Source organism: Nasonia vitripennis, chromosome 3 (genome assembly GCF_009193385.2).
Source record: "Nasonia vitripennis strain AsymCx chromosome 3, Nvit_psr_1.1, whole genome shotgun sequence".
In the NCBI taxonomy this organism is placed as follows: Eukaryota; Metazoa; Arthropoda; class Insecta; order Hymenoptera; family Pteromalidae; genus Nasonia; species Nasonia vitripennis.
The window spans coordinates 11,334,239-11,351,609 of record NC_045759.1 but is presented as its reverse complement, the minus strand read 5'-3'; the positions used below and the strand labels follow the sequence as shown (position 1 = coordinate 11,351,609).

Here is a 17,371-nt window from a genome sequence, read left to right as displayed (position 1 = left end):
ACGGCAGCGACGGCGGCTCGATATTATATTTGCGATACGTCATAATTCCAATCAGCAATTAATCGCTTGTAAATGCCCGACCGATCTCTTCCTTCTCTATCGCTTTCATCTGTCGGAGCATGTTATTTTCGCGTCTTAATGCGAAACTATCGATCAACCGTCGGAGCAGCTGGGATGTATCCTTTCTGATAGTGATTCGGAATAATCGCCTCTGTTTACATGCTGGATGCATTTACGCTCGTCGAATATTTATGAATTCTACGCGTTTTTCTGCCCGTTGCTCTCGCGTCAGACAAAAGCCAAACGCTTTTAGTCGCACTGCGAGCGTGAAATCGCCTTCCATTTCCAAATTAACGGACGAACGTCTCTCTCGCATACTTCATCCCTCGTGTGCCCATATATAGCGTCGCATGCGTCGCCGTACATCCGGCGCCCGTGTACTTTACGGAGAGGCGTATAGCTCATATGCGCGCGCCTACGGCTTTTACACGGCCGAGGGATCAAGTCTGATTTTCGACGGCGTTATACGAGCTTTTGTTTTTGTATTACGGCGCGCGCAAATTTTCCCTCTTGCGTGCATCAGTCCCCCCTTTTCCCCAGTTTTACGAGGTTCCTGATGTTTTTCGAGCTTCTCTTTCGCGCTTGGCGTCTCGCCGGGCCTTTATTGTTTTTTTTTTCCTAAAAAATTTGAGGCGATGATTTTATACGAGAGAGTTTGTGCGGCTAAAGCTCGTGAATGGCTGTGTGCGTGTTTGATGAAATTCGAGCTACTCGTCGTCCATATTCCTTGACCCATTTAAAACGCGATGGTAATATTTGACGCAACGTTGAAACTCGAAATTCAATGCGTATGCGACGCGGCTAAAAATAACAATTTTTAAAAAAAAGCACGTGTTGCGCACACTACCGTTTATACCCCTCGAATTAAACATTACCGCACATCTGTCCGTGAGGCAAAAAGGTAAACAGCCGAAATTTTTTCTCCCCATTAATTCAAAGCAGAACATAGCTCGTCAGTGTTCGAACATCACAATTCCCACAAGCGCATAACTCACGCCTCCGGGGCAAAAAATAGTCACTCAACAATCTGGCCCATAAAAGCCCTAAATGTTTTCTCAATTAAATCCCTCTCCTCGGTCGCTGGTCGAAAAGCATCGACCTCGACCGCATATGCGCGAAACTCGCCCATCTGGCGTGTGATGAATGGCAAAAATGACTCGCCGACGCTACTATATCACGCGAGAACGAGGCCGACGTAACCCAATATGCCGACTATAATATGCGCTCGCGCGGTTGGTGTAAAGCGCCTTCTATCCGATGAGCTTCTGTCACTGGCGCAGACCCTACCGGGCTTTCGTGGAATTAAAGGTGCATAGCAGCGGGCTGGTCACTTTTTCGGTGGCCTCCTCTGTTTGTTTTTCGGCTTTGAGAGATAGTATACTTTTGCGGTGGCGAGGATTAGCGGAGAGGAATTTCATGCGGTGTTGCACTGGACGTAGTGCGTTTTCGTTTGCGGTTGACGTATATTCCGTCTCGAATACATTCTCGCGAAGATCGCGCTAATTTCCTAATCCACTCGCGGGTGTAAAAAATGTCGAGCAATCTCTTAAAGCCCATACAAGCGATCGTTCATCTTTACGCCCTCGGCCGAATCAACACTTCGCTTTACGCGTCGTCCGTAGCCCCGCCGGCGCATTAAGCTAATCCCAGCTCTAAACGCAATTTTTCCGAAGTGTACCTCCGCACTCGTTACGCACTACTTTCATACAGCACTACCCCGAGACTGCGTTGATTCTCTTAATCAAAGCCTCCTCGTATAAAGCGGAGCTCGTAAAAACAGCGAGCAGAGACGCCCGGAAGGAATCAGCTCCGCGCGATAAATCACGCAAATAAAATCCGCTCAGCGCTACTCGTGTCGATATCTCCGGGCTATTTATCCGCCCACGAGACAGACCGGCGGCGGCGACAGCGACGACGACGCCCCATCCGATAAGCGACACCTCGTTACCGGCCCTCTTTTCGTGTTTGATGTGCGCCTGGCATGTGTGAGTGTGTGTGTGTGGTAGAATCGCCGAATCGACTCCGATGCTGATGTGTAACGCGTGAATGACGAGAGGATAAGTTTATGGCGAACGTAAGTATGTATACGCTGGCAGAGAGAAGTTGAAGCCGAGTGGAATTTTCTGTTTCCGCGGAGGCGGCGGAAAACTTTCTCCTCGGCCGAGAGAGAGGTAGATTTTTTTTCAATGACTATACTGCTTCTCTTTGGTTATTAGTTTTCTTTTTGGGTAATGAAAGATTTACGAGGGGGCTATATGAAGGGATACGTTTTAAAACTTCGAATCATCACTAGCGAATAGTATATCAAGAGAATGTTTATGGCGTCTGTACCGAAAATAAGAAATGTTACTCCGATATCGAGAGCCGACCTCGGAACTCTGCGTGTCCCTCTCGCAAACGTTAGTGGGTGTATTTAGTGCGTGGGCAAAAACAAAAGCGGTCCCGAAACAAGTCACGAAAATAATTTCGGAAAAATTGAGCTCGCGCGCGCACGCGAAAGACCGTCAGACTCCGGGCAATCTCTCCGGGATCACTCGCAGAGCAGCGGGAGCTTCTCCGCGATAAAATCAATATTGAAACAGCCGGAGAGAGAAGGGCGCGTCGCTCACGACGAGAGCCTCTCTCTCTCCCCCTCCGGAAAAAAGAACGACGCTGCCGGCGTATAGTCTCTCTCGATATCGCCTGGTCGTGTTTTATTAGAGCAGAGCAGCAGCAGAAAGCCGGGCTCGTTTATTAAGGTCCTAACGGCTCGGAGTTCGATTCGTCGATGGCTCAAGACGCGCAAGCTCGTATAAATGGGGAAGTGGCCAAGTGAGAGAGAGAGAGAGAGAGAGAGGGAGAAGGACGTGGAAGTGACTTTGGACTGGATCGGTGAGTTTGGCCAGATAAGACCTGACGCGCACGGGATGGGCTGCTTCGACTATACGATCCGGTCTGTAGCGCTTCTCGAGTCCGAATATTCCGAGGTGCACGTCGTACACTTCTCATTTCGCCGAGCGAGTAAAAAGAAGAAAACTCGCTCCTCTAATGCGATCGAGATCATTTCGAGATTACAGTCGCGCCCTGTCGGATCAATATCGGTGCGGCGCTTTTTGCCGCGGAAACGGAGGATATTGCTCTATTTTTCCCTCCAGCCACGCGATGATGGCTGTATTGAGAAAACATTTTTTAGCTTTAATCTAAAGCAATGGCTCTCGGCCACGTCTGTATTATTTCCACGAGTCGATCACTCGATTTTCCGAGGAGCGAAACTGCGCCGCTCTACAAGTTCCCGAGCGGACATATGATGTGTTTCGAGAGGTGCAGCCGCGCACGATATGAAGAGCGAGAATTTGTCTCGAGGTGAGGAAAAAAAATAAAGGCCGGGCCGGGGATCCATCGAGATGATCGCGTGAAATTAAACAAAATACATGCGAGAGGATATCTGGAGTAGCAGAGAAAAATATCGTGTTTTCAGAAGGATTGCCAGATTTAGGCTGGAAAGCGCTTATTTTTCTTCGCGTCTCCTCTCAGTCCTATTTATCCGGCCGGTCTTCGTATTTTATCTTGTATTATATGTTCACAGTTTTTCTGTATTGCTTTCGTGTTGGCCTTTTTTTATCGGGCCTCAATTTTCTGACCCGTCGGCATCGGTGTGTTTTCTCGCTGTCAGCCGATGATTCGAATCTTTCCAGATGTTGCGTCTGGCTGCTATTCTGAAAACGAATTGCCGAGGATTATTGAATAAAAAGGGTCAGTTTTTTCATTCGTACGTGCTTCAAAGTAATATGATATTATGTACATGGTACACAAAAAATTGTTTCGCATTAGAATGAAATACGATATTTTGTACTTGTATTCGATGGTAATAATCAAGTAGCAAGCCCATCAAAGCATGAGGTGAACTACATCCTCAAACATCATCAGAATGACGGGTCTCTTTTCTCTGCTATTAAGCTAAATTTATTTAAGGAATTTATTGTTTAATAATATTTCATTCGTTGCCTGTTAAATTTTTCGAGCTGAATTTTCTTCAGAATTTTTAAAAGCTGTGTATCGATTTAATGAAATTAAAACTTGCTTCCACTCATCAAAGAATTAGGTTCAGTCGCTGATCACTACGGATTCGAATGCCAAGTCTCTTTTCACAGTGGGGATTTTCGCCTTTGTTAATTGCCAGTAATTGCTTCGTGGATATTCTCTTTGAAGTTGTCAATAAATTTTTAGCGTCCGTGTTCCTCTGTCGACATAATGAAATCAAAGATCGGTCCGAGTCGTTGAAGTACTCTTCATTTGTTACTTGCAGCCTACGCGTCAGAAATTGTGAAGTGACACACTTCCGTGTTCCTCTGTCGACATAATGAAATCAAAGATCCGTCCGAGTCGTTGAAGTACTCTTCATTTGTTACCTGCAGCCTACGCGTCAGAAATTGTGAAGTGACACACCTTTCGAATCTCTTTTATCGAGGTTTCGAAAACTTGACACTTCGGAAAATTTCATGTAATACAGATTCGCGTTTAATAGTTGCCTATCTTTTCTTTGAAATTGTTAACGAATTTTCAGTAGCTATGTGTCGAGGTGATGAAATTAAAAGTCGTTTCTCCACTGATTGAAACTTTGATTTATATTGCCTGTAGAAATTCACATTTGATGATAACTGACAGTTAATTGTTTGTCCTATTGCATGATCCACCTAGAACTCTGATGGTAACAAGAAAATTCAATTTAATTCGTGGAAAACTTCGAAAGTTACTATAATATAAATTACCATACCTTTATAGATGAAAATCTTTTGAACTTAACTAACCATCTATAGTAATTTATTTTGGTCATGTCGATTTCACTTTCAAAAATTATTTTCGAATACTATAATAACCTATCATGTAAAAAGTTAACAATCGCTCGACCACCGCGACAAAATCCTCACAGTCGTTCTTTATTCGTTTCAAAAGCAGCACACATACGTTTTCTCTTCCCCTCCCGCAGAACCGCCATTTCTCGTATAAACGAACAAAGCATAGCGGCGGCAGTCGCTACTCGCCGGCTTATTAGAAACCCGAATAACGAAATGACGAAAAAGGATTCGAGGCGCGCGCGCGTGTCTCCTATAATCCGACGATCGAAAGTGAAAAGAGGCGCGTGCGATCCAGCGCACCTGCTCTCTCTCTCTCTCCTTCCATCCCTGAGTAAACGAAAAGGGTCGAGCGACTCGGCTTTAATTTCGGCAGCTGAACGCAAGGACTCTTATATAGTATACACTTATCGGTTCGTTTTGCTCTCGCTTTTAAACTCGATTAAATAGTTGTTACACACACACACATGTACACACACACACACACACACACACACACATATATATATATATATATATATATATATATATATATATATATATATATATATATATGTTTGTGTGTGTGTGCATGTATACTCGCTACTCTTTGTAACAACAAAATCACGCGTCGAGGATTTTTGAATATATCTATAAAACAAAACATAGCCGTCGGCAAAAACGGAAAAAACGCAATAGCCCACCACAGTAGACGCGTAAAAACAATACCTCGCGGTGCGCTATATAGCTGCGGCACGAAAACAAGTGCGAGAGCTCCATCACAGTCTTCGGCAGAGCCATATTGTTGATTGCGCGCCCGGCTCTCTCCCGTCATCTGCGGATTTACGACGATTTTCAGCCGCGTTTTACACGCAATCAATGCGCCCGCGCGCGTAAAACGCGCGGCGTATCGCGGCCGTCTATCTGCTCGCCGTACACGGTGAAGACGCAGCGGAAATGCAGGAGAGGCATTTCGAAATGTCACGAGACGCGACGTACGTGTATATTAGGCTTTGGGTGTTGGGGGTGTGAGGAAGGCGAGACTCGCTGGGAAGGGTCGGGTGCAAAAGTGCGAGGGAAGGAAAACGTGTACCGGTTTCATCGAAGGCTGCAGTCCTGAAAATTCAACCATCTCGATTCAAAATACCAAAGTTACTGTCAAATTCTAAATTCGTAAACACACGCGTGGTCAGTTAGAACAATATGCAACTCGAAGCTGTGTATCGCGTTGCAAACTCTCTCCCTGATGTAACAACTCTCGCGTGATTTAGCGAGGATACCCTTTGCGCGCGCGTGCATATGTGCGCGAACTTTTGTCGGCAAACAGCATTTATTGGCAGAGAGAGAGAGAGAGAGAGAGAGAGAGAGAGAGAGAGAGAGAGAGAGAGAGAGAGAGAGAGAGAGAGAGGGAGAAAGAGAGAGAGAGAGAGAGAAAGTGCAACTCTCGAAGGCAGTACATTTCAGCTTATCGCTTATGCCGAAAACTAATACACAGCTGCCGCCTACGCGCGCTGCGGTTGATATTTGCGCAGAGCACCTGATTTATCGGCCTTTGAACCGGCATTGTTTATTGTACTCTCGCGCAGCGCGCTGATAAATTGCGCTTAATTGGCGCGAACGATATTCCGAATTAACGGCCACGAGCTAGTCTACTGGCGGAACGAAAAATTTTTAGAGTTAGACGCAGAAGAGCACATGCGTTGCGCCTGGGGGAAGGATCGGAAAACGAAACTACACCCTCCCCCGCGCCCGCGTGCATAGTCTCTGTGGAGTTGGAGTGAATCGGCTGCATCGGGGTTTTGATGTGTTTAGAACGGAAACTTTGCCCTGCTGCTGCCGCTGCCGCGCGCGCGAAATTCACTATCAGCGCGTCTCTCCCGATACGACGGACCGAGAGCATGAAATTAGGAGAGAGATAGAGAAAGCGACTGCAGCAGTAGCAGCCGGGAAAGTTTACGGCGCGCGCCAGTTGGCATACATTCGGGAAAATTAATAATTGCCCCTCGCTCGCGCGCGGTGGCCGAAGAAATTATCGGATTTTTTTCGCCCTCTCCCCGCCGGCGTAATCAAAATTTCAAACCGAGCCGTGGGCTGTTTTAAAAGTTGCGCTTTGGGGATAAATAAAAAAGCAAAAAAAAAAAAAAAAACAAGGCAAACGAAGCATAAATTCTCCGCACTCGTGCATGCAGCGCGCTCGTAAATCTGTTTACGCGGCGAGCGGGGCAGAGGGATTTGGATGTAGCTCGAGCGCGTTTATTGTTCTCGGGATGCGATATTACACCTGCGCGCTAAGCACGAGGATCGCGTTATTTTATAATTAATCGCACGTGTTTGGCCGAGTATAAGCTCTCGAGGTACATACGCTCTCGAAGCTGTGCTGCGGCGCCGAGTTTCAATAACAGTTCGCTATAGTCTAATTATCGGCGGGAATTATCCAATAATTACAGCTGGGGCGCTTGCGCGTATTACGCTGCTTTTCGGTAATTAGATTACGATTTTATCGTTCCATTGAAGCCCGGAAAAATAATCTATTTTTCATCGCAGCTAGGGGCCGCGACGGCGAAAAAGTTGGCAATTATTGCGGCCGCACTTGTTCCCCTTGGGGGAAATCGATAAATCAATGGGCGACACAGGTTGTAACACGAGCGCGCGCGAGCGAAATTCATTTGTCGGATTCGGTCGGCGCGCGTTTTATGAATGTGAGCCGCGTGCATGTGCAACAAGTTAAGCTCTTTCGTAGCGTCGCGCTAATTGCTTTTCGCGACAAGTAAAACAGCCGCGTTTACACGTCCGGCTAACGAACTACCAGCAGCAGCGGCGGCGGCTAATTCAAAATCGAGCACCTGAAACTCGAGAAAACGCTGGCGGTACGCTGCTGCTGCTGTTGCTGCTGGTGTCGTAAAAAGACGCGACACAAAGGGCCGGCGGCGGCAGCAGCCTGCATTGTCGCAGTAGACGCCCGCGTAATTAAGTATTGATCAGGGCGCCGGCGGAATCGGAAACCGCCGGGCTCTCTCTCTCTCTCTCTCTCTCTCTCTCTCTCTCTCTCTCTCTTGCGTCCACCTGTTGCCCCGCTGCGCGGGGTTTTCTGCCGGGACCTCCGGACAGCCATAATTCGATAAAATAACTGTTATAACCCTCCGCCCGCCGGACGAACGCAGCGATATCTTTGTGGCTACAGGCTCGTGAAGCTCCGAATGTATTCCCAGCGAAACTTTTGCTCCGAAACTACTGTTTCCCTCTGTCCGCCTGCGTGCGTGTATCTATACTTGTTGACTGTATTGAGCGAGGCTCTAGAATACTGCGCGCGGGTAAGTGAAAAATTTTACCAACTCGTTATTCAAGACGGAAGAAGCTACTCTTCTGCTGAGAAGTTGCCCGACGCGAGCTGTTACGAGAAGATTAATCAGTTATAACGAGAGCTCGAAAATCTCCCCCAGAGCTGAAAAGCGTCCGATCGCAACAAAAACGCCGGGGATATACATAGTTAGCGCAGTCGGTGCAGGTAACAGAAGAAGCGGAGCGAGAGAAGAAAGAAAGAGAAGAACGAGTTCGTGTATAATGCGGGTCGCAGTCCTCCGGCTAGTCTCATTAGGCGGCTTAATTTCCTCTCGGAAGCTTGTTGGCATTTTTTCTCGCGATTTTCGGCCGCGAACGTCATCAATTACTTGCCGCGTCGTCGTCCGCGTCTTCCCCGGACGCGAAGAGCGAATTAGAGTGTCTTAATGAACGGCGAGTATATAGTGGCGCGCGCGCGCGCGCGTGGCTTAACCGTGAATGGAATGGAAATAACGAGCGTTAAAGTTTCATAGCCCGCGAGCGAGAGAGTTTCTCCGCGGAATTATCGCGATTTCTTCCGCACGAGCTGGCGCGGCGAACGGGTTGAATTATTTCCACGAAAAATCGGAAGTTGGGCCATGGCCGAGGGAATATTTATACGCGTGGCGGTATCGAACGGCGGTGGTGTACTGCTGACGAGCTTTGCGAGAAAAAAAGCCGTTGAAAGACTCCATTAATCGGCCGGTAATAAGAGCAGCGCTGCAAAGTGCATTAGAAAGCACTAGAAGCAGGTGAGAGAGCCGAGCTGCTGCGGGCCGCGGCTATTGTTACTTGTCGCTCGCAGGAATCGAGGCTTAAACTCGCTCTCGCTACGCTGTGTAAGCTTGCGGTTACTCCACGGGTAAAATCGGTCCCGCGGAGAATGGAATCCAATCTATTCGACCAATACGATCCAGTGGGCGTGATAATTAATCACGCCAGCCGCCGCGTGCGAAAAGCGCGACTGTACACTATACATACCTGCTGTATACGGAGAGCGGATCGATTTCGGATGCGTGATCGGGGATTCCTCGGTTTTTCGGGCCTCCGCCGCGCGATAAGGGACTATTATCAATCATAGGCAGCCGGCTCTCTTCTTCTTTGTGCAGCGGCTATCCGCTAGTTTGTGCATGCCGTATAGGATGGACTTGATGGACGGCGGCGACAGCGGTTTTCTATAAATTTCCGCGGAGGAAGCATTTTATTGCGCGCGCACGCGTAGCCGCGATTGTTTTGACTGATGGCTCCGCGAGCGAGCCCGACAGTTTGATGGACCGGGGATGTGTGCATGTATGTATATGCAGTCCAGCTCGATCCCCCTCTCGGTATTTCGAGAAATTATGTGCGATTGACGAGCTGCAGCAGTTTCGGGGATATAATGCACACGACTCTCTCGGCTAATATTGATTCGAACGCTGTTTACACGCTGTCGCTGGATCAGCCTCTCGGTATGTGTACGGATTTTGATTGACGAGTGCATTATGCCGAGGATTTTTTCAGCGAATTCGATTACCGGCGAGGCGAATATCGCGTGTCAAAGGATTTTTCCTCCGCGACTGCGCGGATAAATAAACATCTCCGCGTTCCCTGGTAGAAAATTAACGCTTCGGATTTGCTAAGACCTTTAGACTTAGCTAACTGATTTAACGATTGCTAAGCTAAAATTGAACAAAAAATGTGGCTTAGAAACCGCTAAGTTTTCAAGATGTCTGCCGGAGGTTAATTTGAGATTAAGAGGTTAGGATAATCAACAGCTAAATTAATCAGTTACATTTTATTAATATTCCAATTGTTTATATTTGATACAGTCCTACTCCACTATCTGAACAAGATTTGTATGATATGCGTGCACTGCACTTCATTTCACTTGACCGTACCAAGTTATCAACTGTATTTTCATAATGTCATGCTGTCTGATTAAATAAAATAAATAGAAATTGTTTGTATTAGCATGATAAAAGCGCAAAATGCCCTGTTTAACAAAACTAAACTAAAAATGAACCCATTTAAACATTCATTGTGGCTACGAGTACATTAGATAAGAATTTCACATTTTTCTTGTCATCGGAGATTTTGGACCTAAATCTCAAATCAGTCAATTAAAGTGATAACACAATAAAGATTATTTAAACTTATTCATCAGCTCTTGGAATTTCCAAAAAGAATACATATCCATACCTTTCCATTTGCAGTTCAAAAGTTATTGGAAAATTCTTTTCATCCAAAATTGAAAACCACGTCCCAAAGCTTAAAATACTTTTGAATCTTCTGAATAGCTTCTAAACTGCAAATTGAACGGTATTGATATGTATTCTTTTTATAAATGCCAAGAGCTCGATAAATAAGTTTAAATAATCTTTATTATGTTATCACTTTAATTGACTGATTTGAGATTTTGGTCCAAAATCACAGATGACAAAAAAAGGGGAAATTCTTATCTAATGACTATTAAATGTAAAAAATTTGAATATTCATAAAATCAAACTTATTCACTAAGCTGGTAATTATCCTAACCTCTTAACCTATCTAATTATAACTTGAATATATTTGCTACAAATTGCTACATGTCCTTTGCATTTCCTAACCTTTTTTCAATTTTAAATTTATATTTATTAATAAAAGTTCTAACCTCACAATTGTATACACATGACTAGTAAACTGAATATAAACAAATGAACTATAAGGAGCCGTGTATAAGCTTCTATTAAAGTAAGCGGTTATTTAGCGATTTTCTAAGCGGTTCATTAGCGTTATTGGTTAAATAAGCCATTGCTAAGCTATTTAACTGTTGACATTTCTACCAGGGTTGCGGGTAATTCGATGCAAACTTAGGGCTAAAAAACGCAAACAATCAGAGAGAGAGAGAGAGAGAGAGAGAGAGAGAGAGAGAGAGAGAGAGAGCGTGGAATCAGAAGGAATCTCGCGGCGTCGTAAATCCAGCTCTCTCTCTCTCTCTCTCTCTCTCTCTCTCGGCATTCGAGCGTGCAACATCCGCTTGCGGAGCTGCAGCAAAAGCACGCGCGTGCGCGCGAGAGAGATAGAGAGAGAGAGAGAGAGAGAGAGAGAGAGAGAGCCAACGAACTTGGCGATTTTTAATATAATGCCCCCCCCAGCCGAAGAAAAAGAAGCTCGAATGAAGGTCAACCACAAGCGCGCGCAGCCATTACGCGCTGCCGCGATTCCATTGCCTCCGAGGCACCGAACGAGTCTACGGGGAGAGGGATAAGCACGGCTCTATGAATGATCACTCTCGCGCGTCGTAATTACCCTCTGATGTATTTCTAGCTCGCATATCGTATCCGCACATACAGGAGCTTATTTACCCTAGACTCGGAACAAAGTCGCGCGCGTGCGCGAGAGAGCCAGCCGTGATTTACCGCGGCCGCGTTCATTGGCATTCAATTTCGCGCCTAGTGTTAACATCGTCCGGTTGTGGCTGCTACTGCTGCTGCTGTGTACGGATTTATCGGCGTCACCTGTCGCCGCTACTCTAATTTCCGTCGAAACTTCGAGGACGATCGACTGCGGTCGGGATCCGTATAAATGCGCCGCTGCTATCGATCTGCAATTAGAACGAAAAGGATCCGCGAGGCGTCGCGGAGATTTACGTCGTCTCCTCCCCGGTGTGTTTACACCGCGGCTGTAGTTACTCAATTTTTCGCTTGGCGCAAGCAAAGTCACCCCCTGCATAAACAGCGCGCGTCGTATAGCTCATAACTGTGAATTACGCTCTAAAGATGCTTACAATTACCTCGATTCCAGCGTATAGATACAGCGAGTAGCGTACATCGGAGCGAGCCAGATGTAATAAGCACCTCTGCGAAACTGGTTAACGCGAAATCTCATCGCTCTCTCTTTCTCTCTCTCTCTCTCTCTCTCTCTCTCTCTCTCTCTCTCTCTCTCGCTGCCGAGGTGACTAGCGCCGCTGAAACTAGGTTGTGCCCTCGTACGGGGATCACGGAGAGCTGAGTCGCTGCGCCCGGTATATCTCAGCTTCCATCATCTCAGGGACACGGCGAGCACAGGTAGTTCGCTGCTTCCTGCGCGCACGAGAGACGGAGAGCGAGAGACTCGGGCTTGAAACAGGTCCGACAGGTTCTTCTTTCCGAGCGGCAGCCTGAGGATCTCTCTCTCTCTCTCTCTCTCTCTCCGCGGATGATGGGAGTAAAAAAGGGAGTAGGTACGTACACGCGTGTGTGTATGTACTGTATCGCCCTCGTCTAGGACATTTTCTGCCGTAATTGTAGGAAACATAGTAAGACCGAGTGCATGTGTGATTACGGGCGGAAAATTGAGCGGGGGTTTTTATTCTTTCCGCGAGCGAGCGAGGCTATTTTTAGAGCCGCGCGCGCGGTTAAATGGAAATTTGTGCCCGCGCGATGGATATTCGAGACTAACAAACAGTATGCGCGGGTATACAAGGAGGAGTCTACTGCTCTCGACTGCATAGAGAGAGACAAAGATTGCAATGTTTGCGGGCCGAGGAAGACGTTATTGCGGGGGAAAAACTGCTTCATAATGACGAAAAACGCCACAGTTCGCAGTTTAGCTCCATGTGGCCTGAAAAAAACTTTTCATTACACACTTCCTGCTCGCTATTATATCTGCCGAGCGCAACGTTTTCAGAAGTTTTTTAATATTTACAGAAGCTCGCGCAGCGTGTAATGAAATTTTAAACTCACGGCGGCTATTTTAATTGTCTAAACGCGTGCGCACTCGCAGCTCTCGTACGCCCGCAACTTTTACAATACAATAAAAAGGCCCTTTCGAAATTTTCATCTCCCGCTCTCGCGAGGCGCTCGCGCGCTAACGAACGAGGCAGTAAAAAAATAATAATCTCAGCTATACTCCGGCCTGTGCCAACAAAGCCCATGTAAATTCAATGATTTACATGTAGATCATCGCGTGGTGTATAATACATCCGGTATATTACGCCGCCGAGAGCCATCCCTGAGCTCTCTCTCTCTCTCTCTCTCTCTCTCTCTCTCTCTCTCGCGCCAGTTTATCTCCTCGCTCGGCAGGAGCAGCGGCGGCAGCCGAGGGCGAGACGAGCAAAAAGAGGCGAAAGTGCCGGGCAGGAGAGAACCTCGGCAAAAGGTGTATTAGTGCAGCAGTGCGGCCGAGAGGCGAAGACGAAGAAGCAGCGGCGGCAGAGGAGGAGGAAGAATCCGCACGCGTGCGCCGAGCTATAGCTATACCTCGTGGGTAAGAGAGAGAGAAGGAGAGGAGGCAGCGAAGATAAGGACGAGAGAGAGAGGAGAGAGAGAGAGAGAGAGAGAGAGGAGAGAGAGAGAGAGAGAGAAGCCGAAGAGCGGCAGTAGGAGCAAAAGGATGCGGCACACAAAACGACGACTATAGCTGCTGCAATGTTGGGTTTCCGGTGAATGGCGAGCGCCGGCCACGAGCCAGCGTCCAATCAGGCCAGGAAACGACGGCGAAGCCACGCGTGGACCGAGTGCCTCGATCCCCTCTCCTCCACCTTCTTCTTTTCCTCCGTCTTCTTCCTCTCAGGCTCTCTCCCTCTGTACGTATAACACGTATAGGCTTCGCGCGCTCCGTACCTCCGGCAGTTCGCGAAGGTTTATGCGGGAAGCGGCTGCGGCGACTCCTTTTTGCACCTGTATGCGCTACGCGCACCCATTCGCGTGTACAGTTGCGAGCAGAGTTTGCCCCGCGATGCACGAGGCGCACTTTTTTGCCGCTGCGAGAGAAAGACTTGACCGACGCGTTCTGCGAACGCATTGTTCGCCGGGAATTGGGTCGGCCGACGTTTCTGGATTGGGCGGAATGCTTTTTTGCGGTCGGGCTTTTGTTTGCGGAATTTTTGAGGCGATCGCTGCGTTCGAAACACGATGACTGGCTCGAAGAGGGAAATCATCCAACTGGTTGATTATTTGAAGGTAGAATGTTTTACACATCTGCGAATTCGCTAGATAATCCACAACATGAAAAGGGAGCAGCTACCTGCAGTGAAAGAATTTTCGTGCTCACGTCCTCGCGAATTCATTTACATGTGCGTGGAGTCGCGCGCACGCACGCGGCTGAATATGAATCGTTCGGCTGTGTGTGAGTACGTATACGTACACGCGCGCACCGGATCATCACGCACGCACCGGCCAAGTGTCTGATATCAAAAGGGTCCGAAGAGAGAAAGAGAGAGATAGAGCGGCTCTTTCAGCTCCTTTGTGCGTGAAACCTGCTTTCCGCACGCGCGACTCTCGCCCAGCTATCCCCCCCCCCCCGCCCCGAGTTATACACGCGCTGAGCTGTGCTTTTTTCGCCTTTTTGCGTGTACATCGGTATTAACGAATATCGATCCTTTTTGTTCGCCTTTTGGTAATCAGAATTTTTGCGAGGATGGGAGAATAGTTCGCTTCTTTTTGTCTATGGACGAGCTGGGAAATGAAGTTGACGGATATCGGAGCGTGAGAGTCTTTGTGCTGGACTGATTAAATTTTGCTTCTGTTTCCAGCGAGTTTCGCCTTTGTTCCTAGCAGTCGGGCTGTAAGGGAAGTTGGAGTAAATTTAGCGAGTTGTTGTTTTATTCTTCGTAATTTCGACTCCGTTATTGTACAAAATTATTGATCATCGTTCGAATCGGTCGCGCTTTTGACAGCTTCTTTGCTGGCGCTGAAGAGATTATTTGCTATGCGTCTGACGGTGTCGATGTCATGGGGGCCTTCGCATAAGTAAGTTTTGAAGATCATCTGGAAAAGGTATGAAAGTATTATAGGTATCTCGGGCGTATGTCTCTAGGCGGTATCTTCTTCCATCAATATTACCTCGCAAAGTTTGCTGAAATCGAAGCTGCCTCCGGTTGATAATTCTTGGCACACTTTTTCATGATTTTCACAAGATGCTTTTTTCTGCAAAAAGTACACAGTAATCATGCAACTTATTTATATACGGTATTTATATATATATATATATATATATATATATATATATATATATATATAAGTAATGACCTCGTGAATTTAAAAAAAAATCTTACCTCAGCGACTAATTTGTCGATTTCTTCTTTGAAACTTTGCAACTGCTCATCCTGAGAACATAAGCATTACGTGTTAATTTTCTATGAAATCGATTCTAGCCTACATTAAAATTAAAAAGTACTCACTGTAAATTTAATCTCTTGGGCCTTAAAAATAAAACATTCGTTAATATAATCATCACAGTTAAAAATCTTTTAAAAATAAGTCGCTCACCTCAGCGTTGGTCGCTAAAATTATCGCCAAGCAGGCAAGCGCCAGAAAAACTTTCTTTTGTGCCATTTTTAGAACGGACTCCGCTGAAATTATTGCGACCGCGACCAGCTGCAGCTCACACCAGTTTATTTCACTTATTCGAATAACGAAAAACAGAAGCATTTAACAATTTTTCCTCGTGCGAACTTTGTATTGGAATCGTGCGAAGCTTCACAAAAGCAAGTCAATAAAAAGTTTGCGCTTATCGTGCCCGCGTAACACCGAGCGTGACTCGTTGACTAGCATAACAAATATTGAATAGTAAGAAAAATTCCAAAACTACAGCATCGAAAAACTGCTCCAATCATCTGCAAATCGACCAACGCGCTCTCGTCCTGTCCAGCATCCAGCTCAACAAGGACATGGTTGAATCAATGCCATGCAGCAGCCGGAGCACTGGCCAGCGAGGTTCTCTTTCTCTCTTGCGTCTCGTCGCGTGTACCGCCTTTGGCGATCGTGGGAATAAACCGGTGGCTGCCGCCGCAAGAAAGTAGCTATACAGCAGCAGCAGCGACAGGGCGTGCAGCGCACTGCAAGAAAGCCGCGAAGGAGAGTATAGAGCCCGCGCACCAAATCGAGTTCCAGGCAGATTGATCCCCGCGCCTTGTCCCGCGGGAACGACGTCGAGGTTCGGGCACATACTCTATACGCCCGTGTATATATCGCGCGGTTATTATTTTATCATTGAAATTTCGCGGTAATGGGGGCGCATGAATTTTCGCCGCGACTATGCTATATTATATGCGGGCGAGAGAGCTGATTGCCGGAGCAGATCGATTATATACGATGTAGAGGGGGAGCGTCGCGAGCGAAAGTTGCTCTTGAGATATGTTACACTACGTATGCGAACGACCGTACCTTAAGGATTATCGTTACGATTGCGGATGCAAAGTTCCTCTTGTTTAGAGAGCCACGGCGAATGTAATTAAACGGCGCGGCAGTGGGCTTTGCGCAAGTCACGCATCGTTGCAAAAACTTGTGCGTCTCTATGTGTTCGTGTGACAGGGCATGGGAACAGCATCGGAGCAGCGATAATCCTTGTGTACTGCGTTCGATTGTTCTCTGAAAGTGATTATTTTTTACTCATCGCATACTCGCGCATTATGGCCGTTTGGTTCCGCAAGTGGCATTTAATTCAATTGACGGGCCGATCCGAGGTAAATCACGCACGGGAATGACAATGCAGCGCTGGAATTTCGCGCGCAATGCTTCCCATGCGCGGGCTCGCTTTAATTAATTTTCGCTTCTTATTCACCTACTGGTATTTATTAATACGGGAGGAAGAGATGTGCTCGTCGAGCCTAAAAACAACGCGCAGTATGTGTATAACGACCGCTGTACTGCACGCGGTTGCAATTGCCGCCGGAGGAATGAGAAAATTTTCATTACGCAAATGTAAAGCTCCGCGGTTTTATATCACCACGGACATTGTAAACTTTAATTACTTAGAAATGTTGGGGTCATACACAAAAAGTTGGCGAGAGCGCGGAGTGCATGAGCGCGTATACACATCCGGCTTGATCCGGAACTTTTTTAATTATGTAAAAATGTTTGATTAGCCCGGAAATATAAACAATGCGCATTAACGTGAATCCTACGATTTGCTGTAAGCAAACGTGGTACATTTATATATTTATCTTCAGTTCTATACTACTCTAAGTGTAAATGCTCAAGATGGAGACGCTCGGATAACGATAAAGCGATTTGCCAGTGCGAGAGCCGCTACAAAAGGAGAAGTATACAGTAAACCGAGGTAGAAAAAAAGGACGAGGAAAGAGAAAAGACGCGTCGCAGCGGCTCTTTGTTGCCGTTGCTCTTCAAATATTATTTCAGTCAACTGGCGCGCGAGGAGTTTCGATTCCCGCGCCCTTTTTTCTCTCTCTTCCTTTCAGTTGCGGACGTCTCGCGCGCATAAGAGTATAAATACGGCTTTCT

The 17,371-nt window shown here is 46.9% G+C and overlaps 1 protein-coding gene across 1 annotated transcript; it reads right to left on the bottom strand.

Moving 5' to 3' along the window:
- Window positions 1–14,713: 14,713 nt before the first annotated feature.
- Window positions 14,714–15,524, bottom strand: LOC100302000 (venom protein K). Its single transcript, NM_001161556.1, is given in 5 exon segments — window positions 14,714–14,896; window positions 14,972–15,055; window positions 15,184–15,234; window positions 15,310–15,330; window positions 15,398–15,524. Coding segments are annotated over 5 exon segments (351 nt in total). The 5' UTR covers window positions 15,464–15,524; the 3' UTR covers window positions 14,714–14,767.
- Between the last annotated feature and the right edge of the window lie 1,847 nt (window positions 15,525–17,371).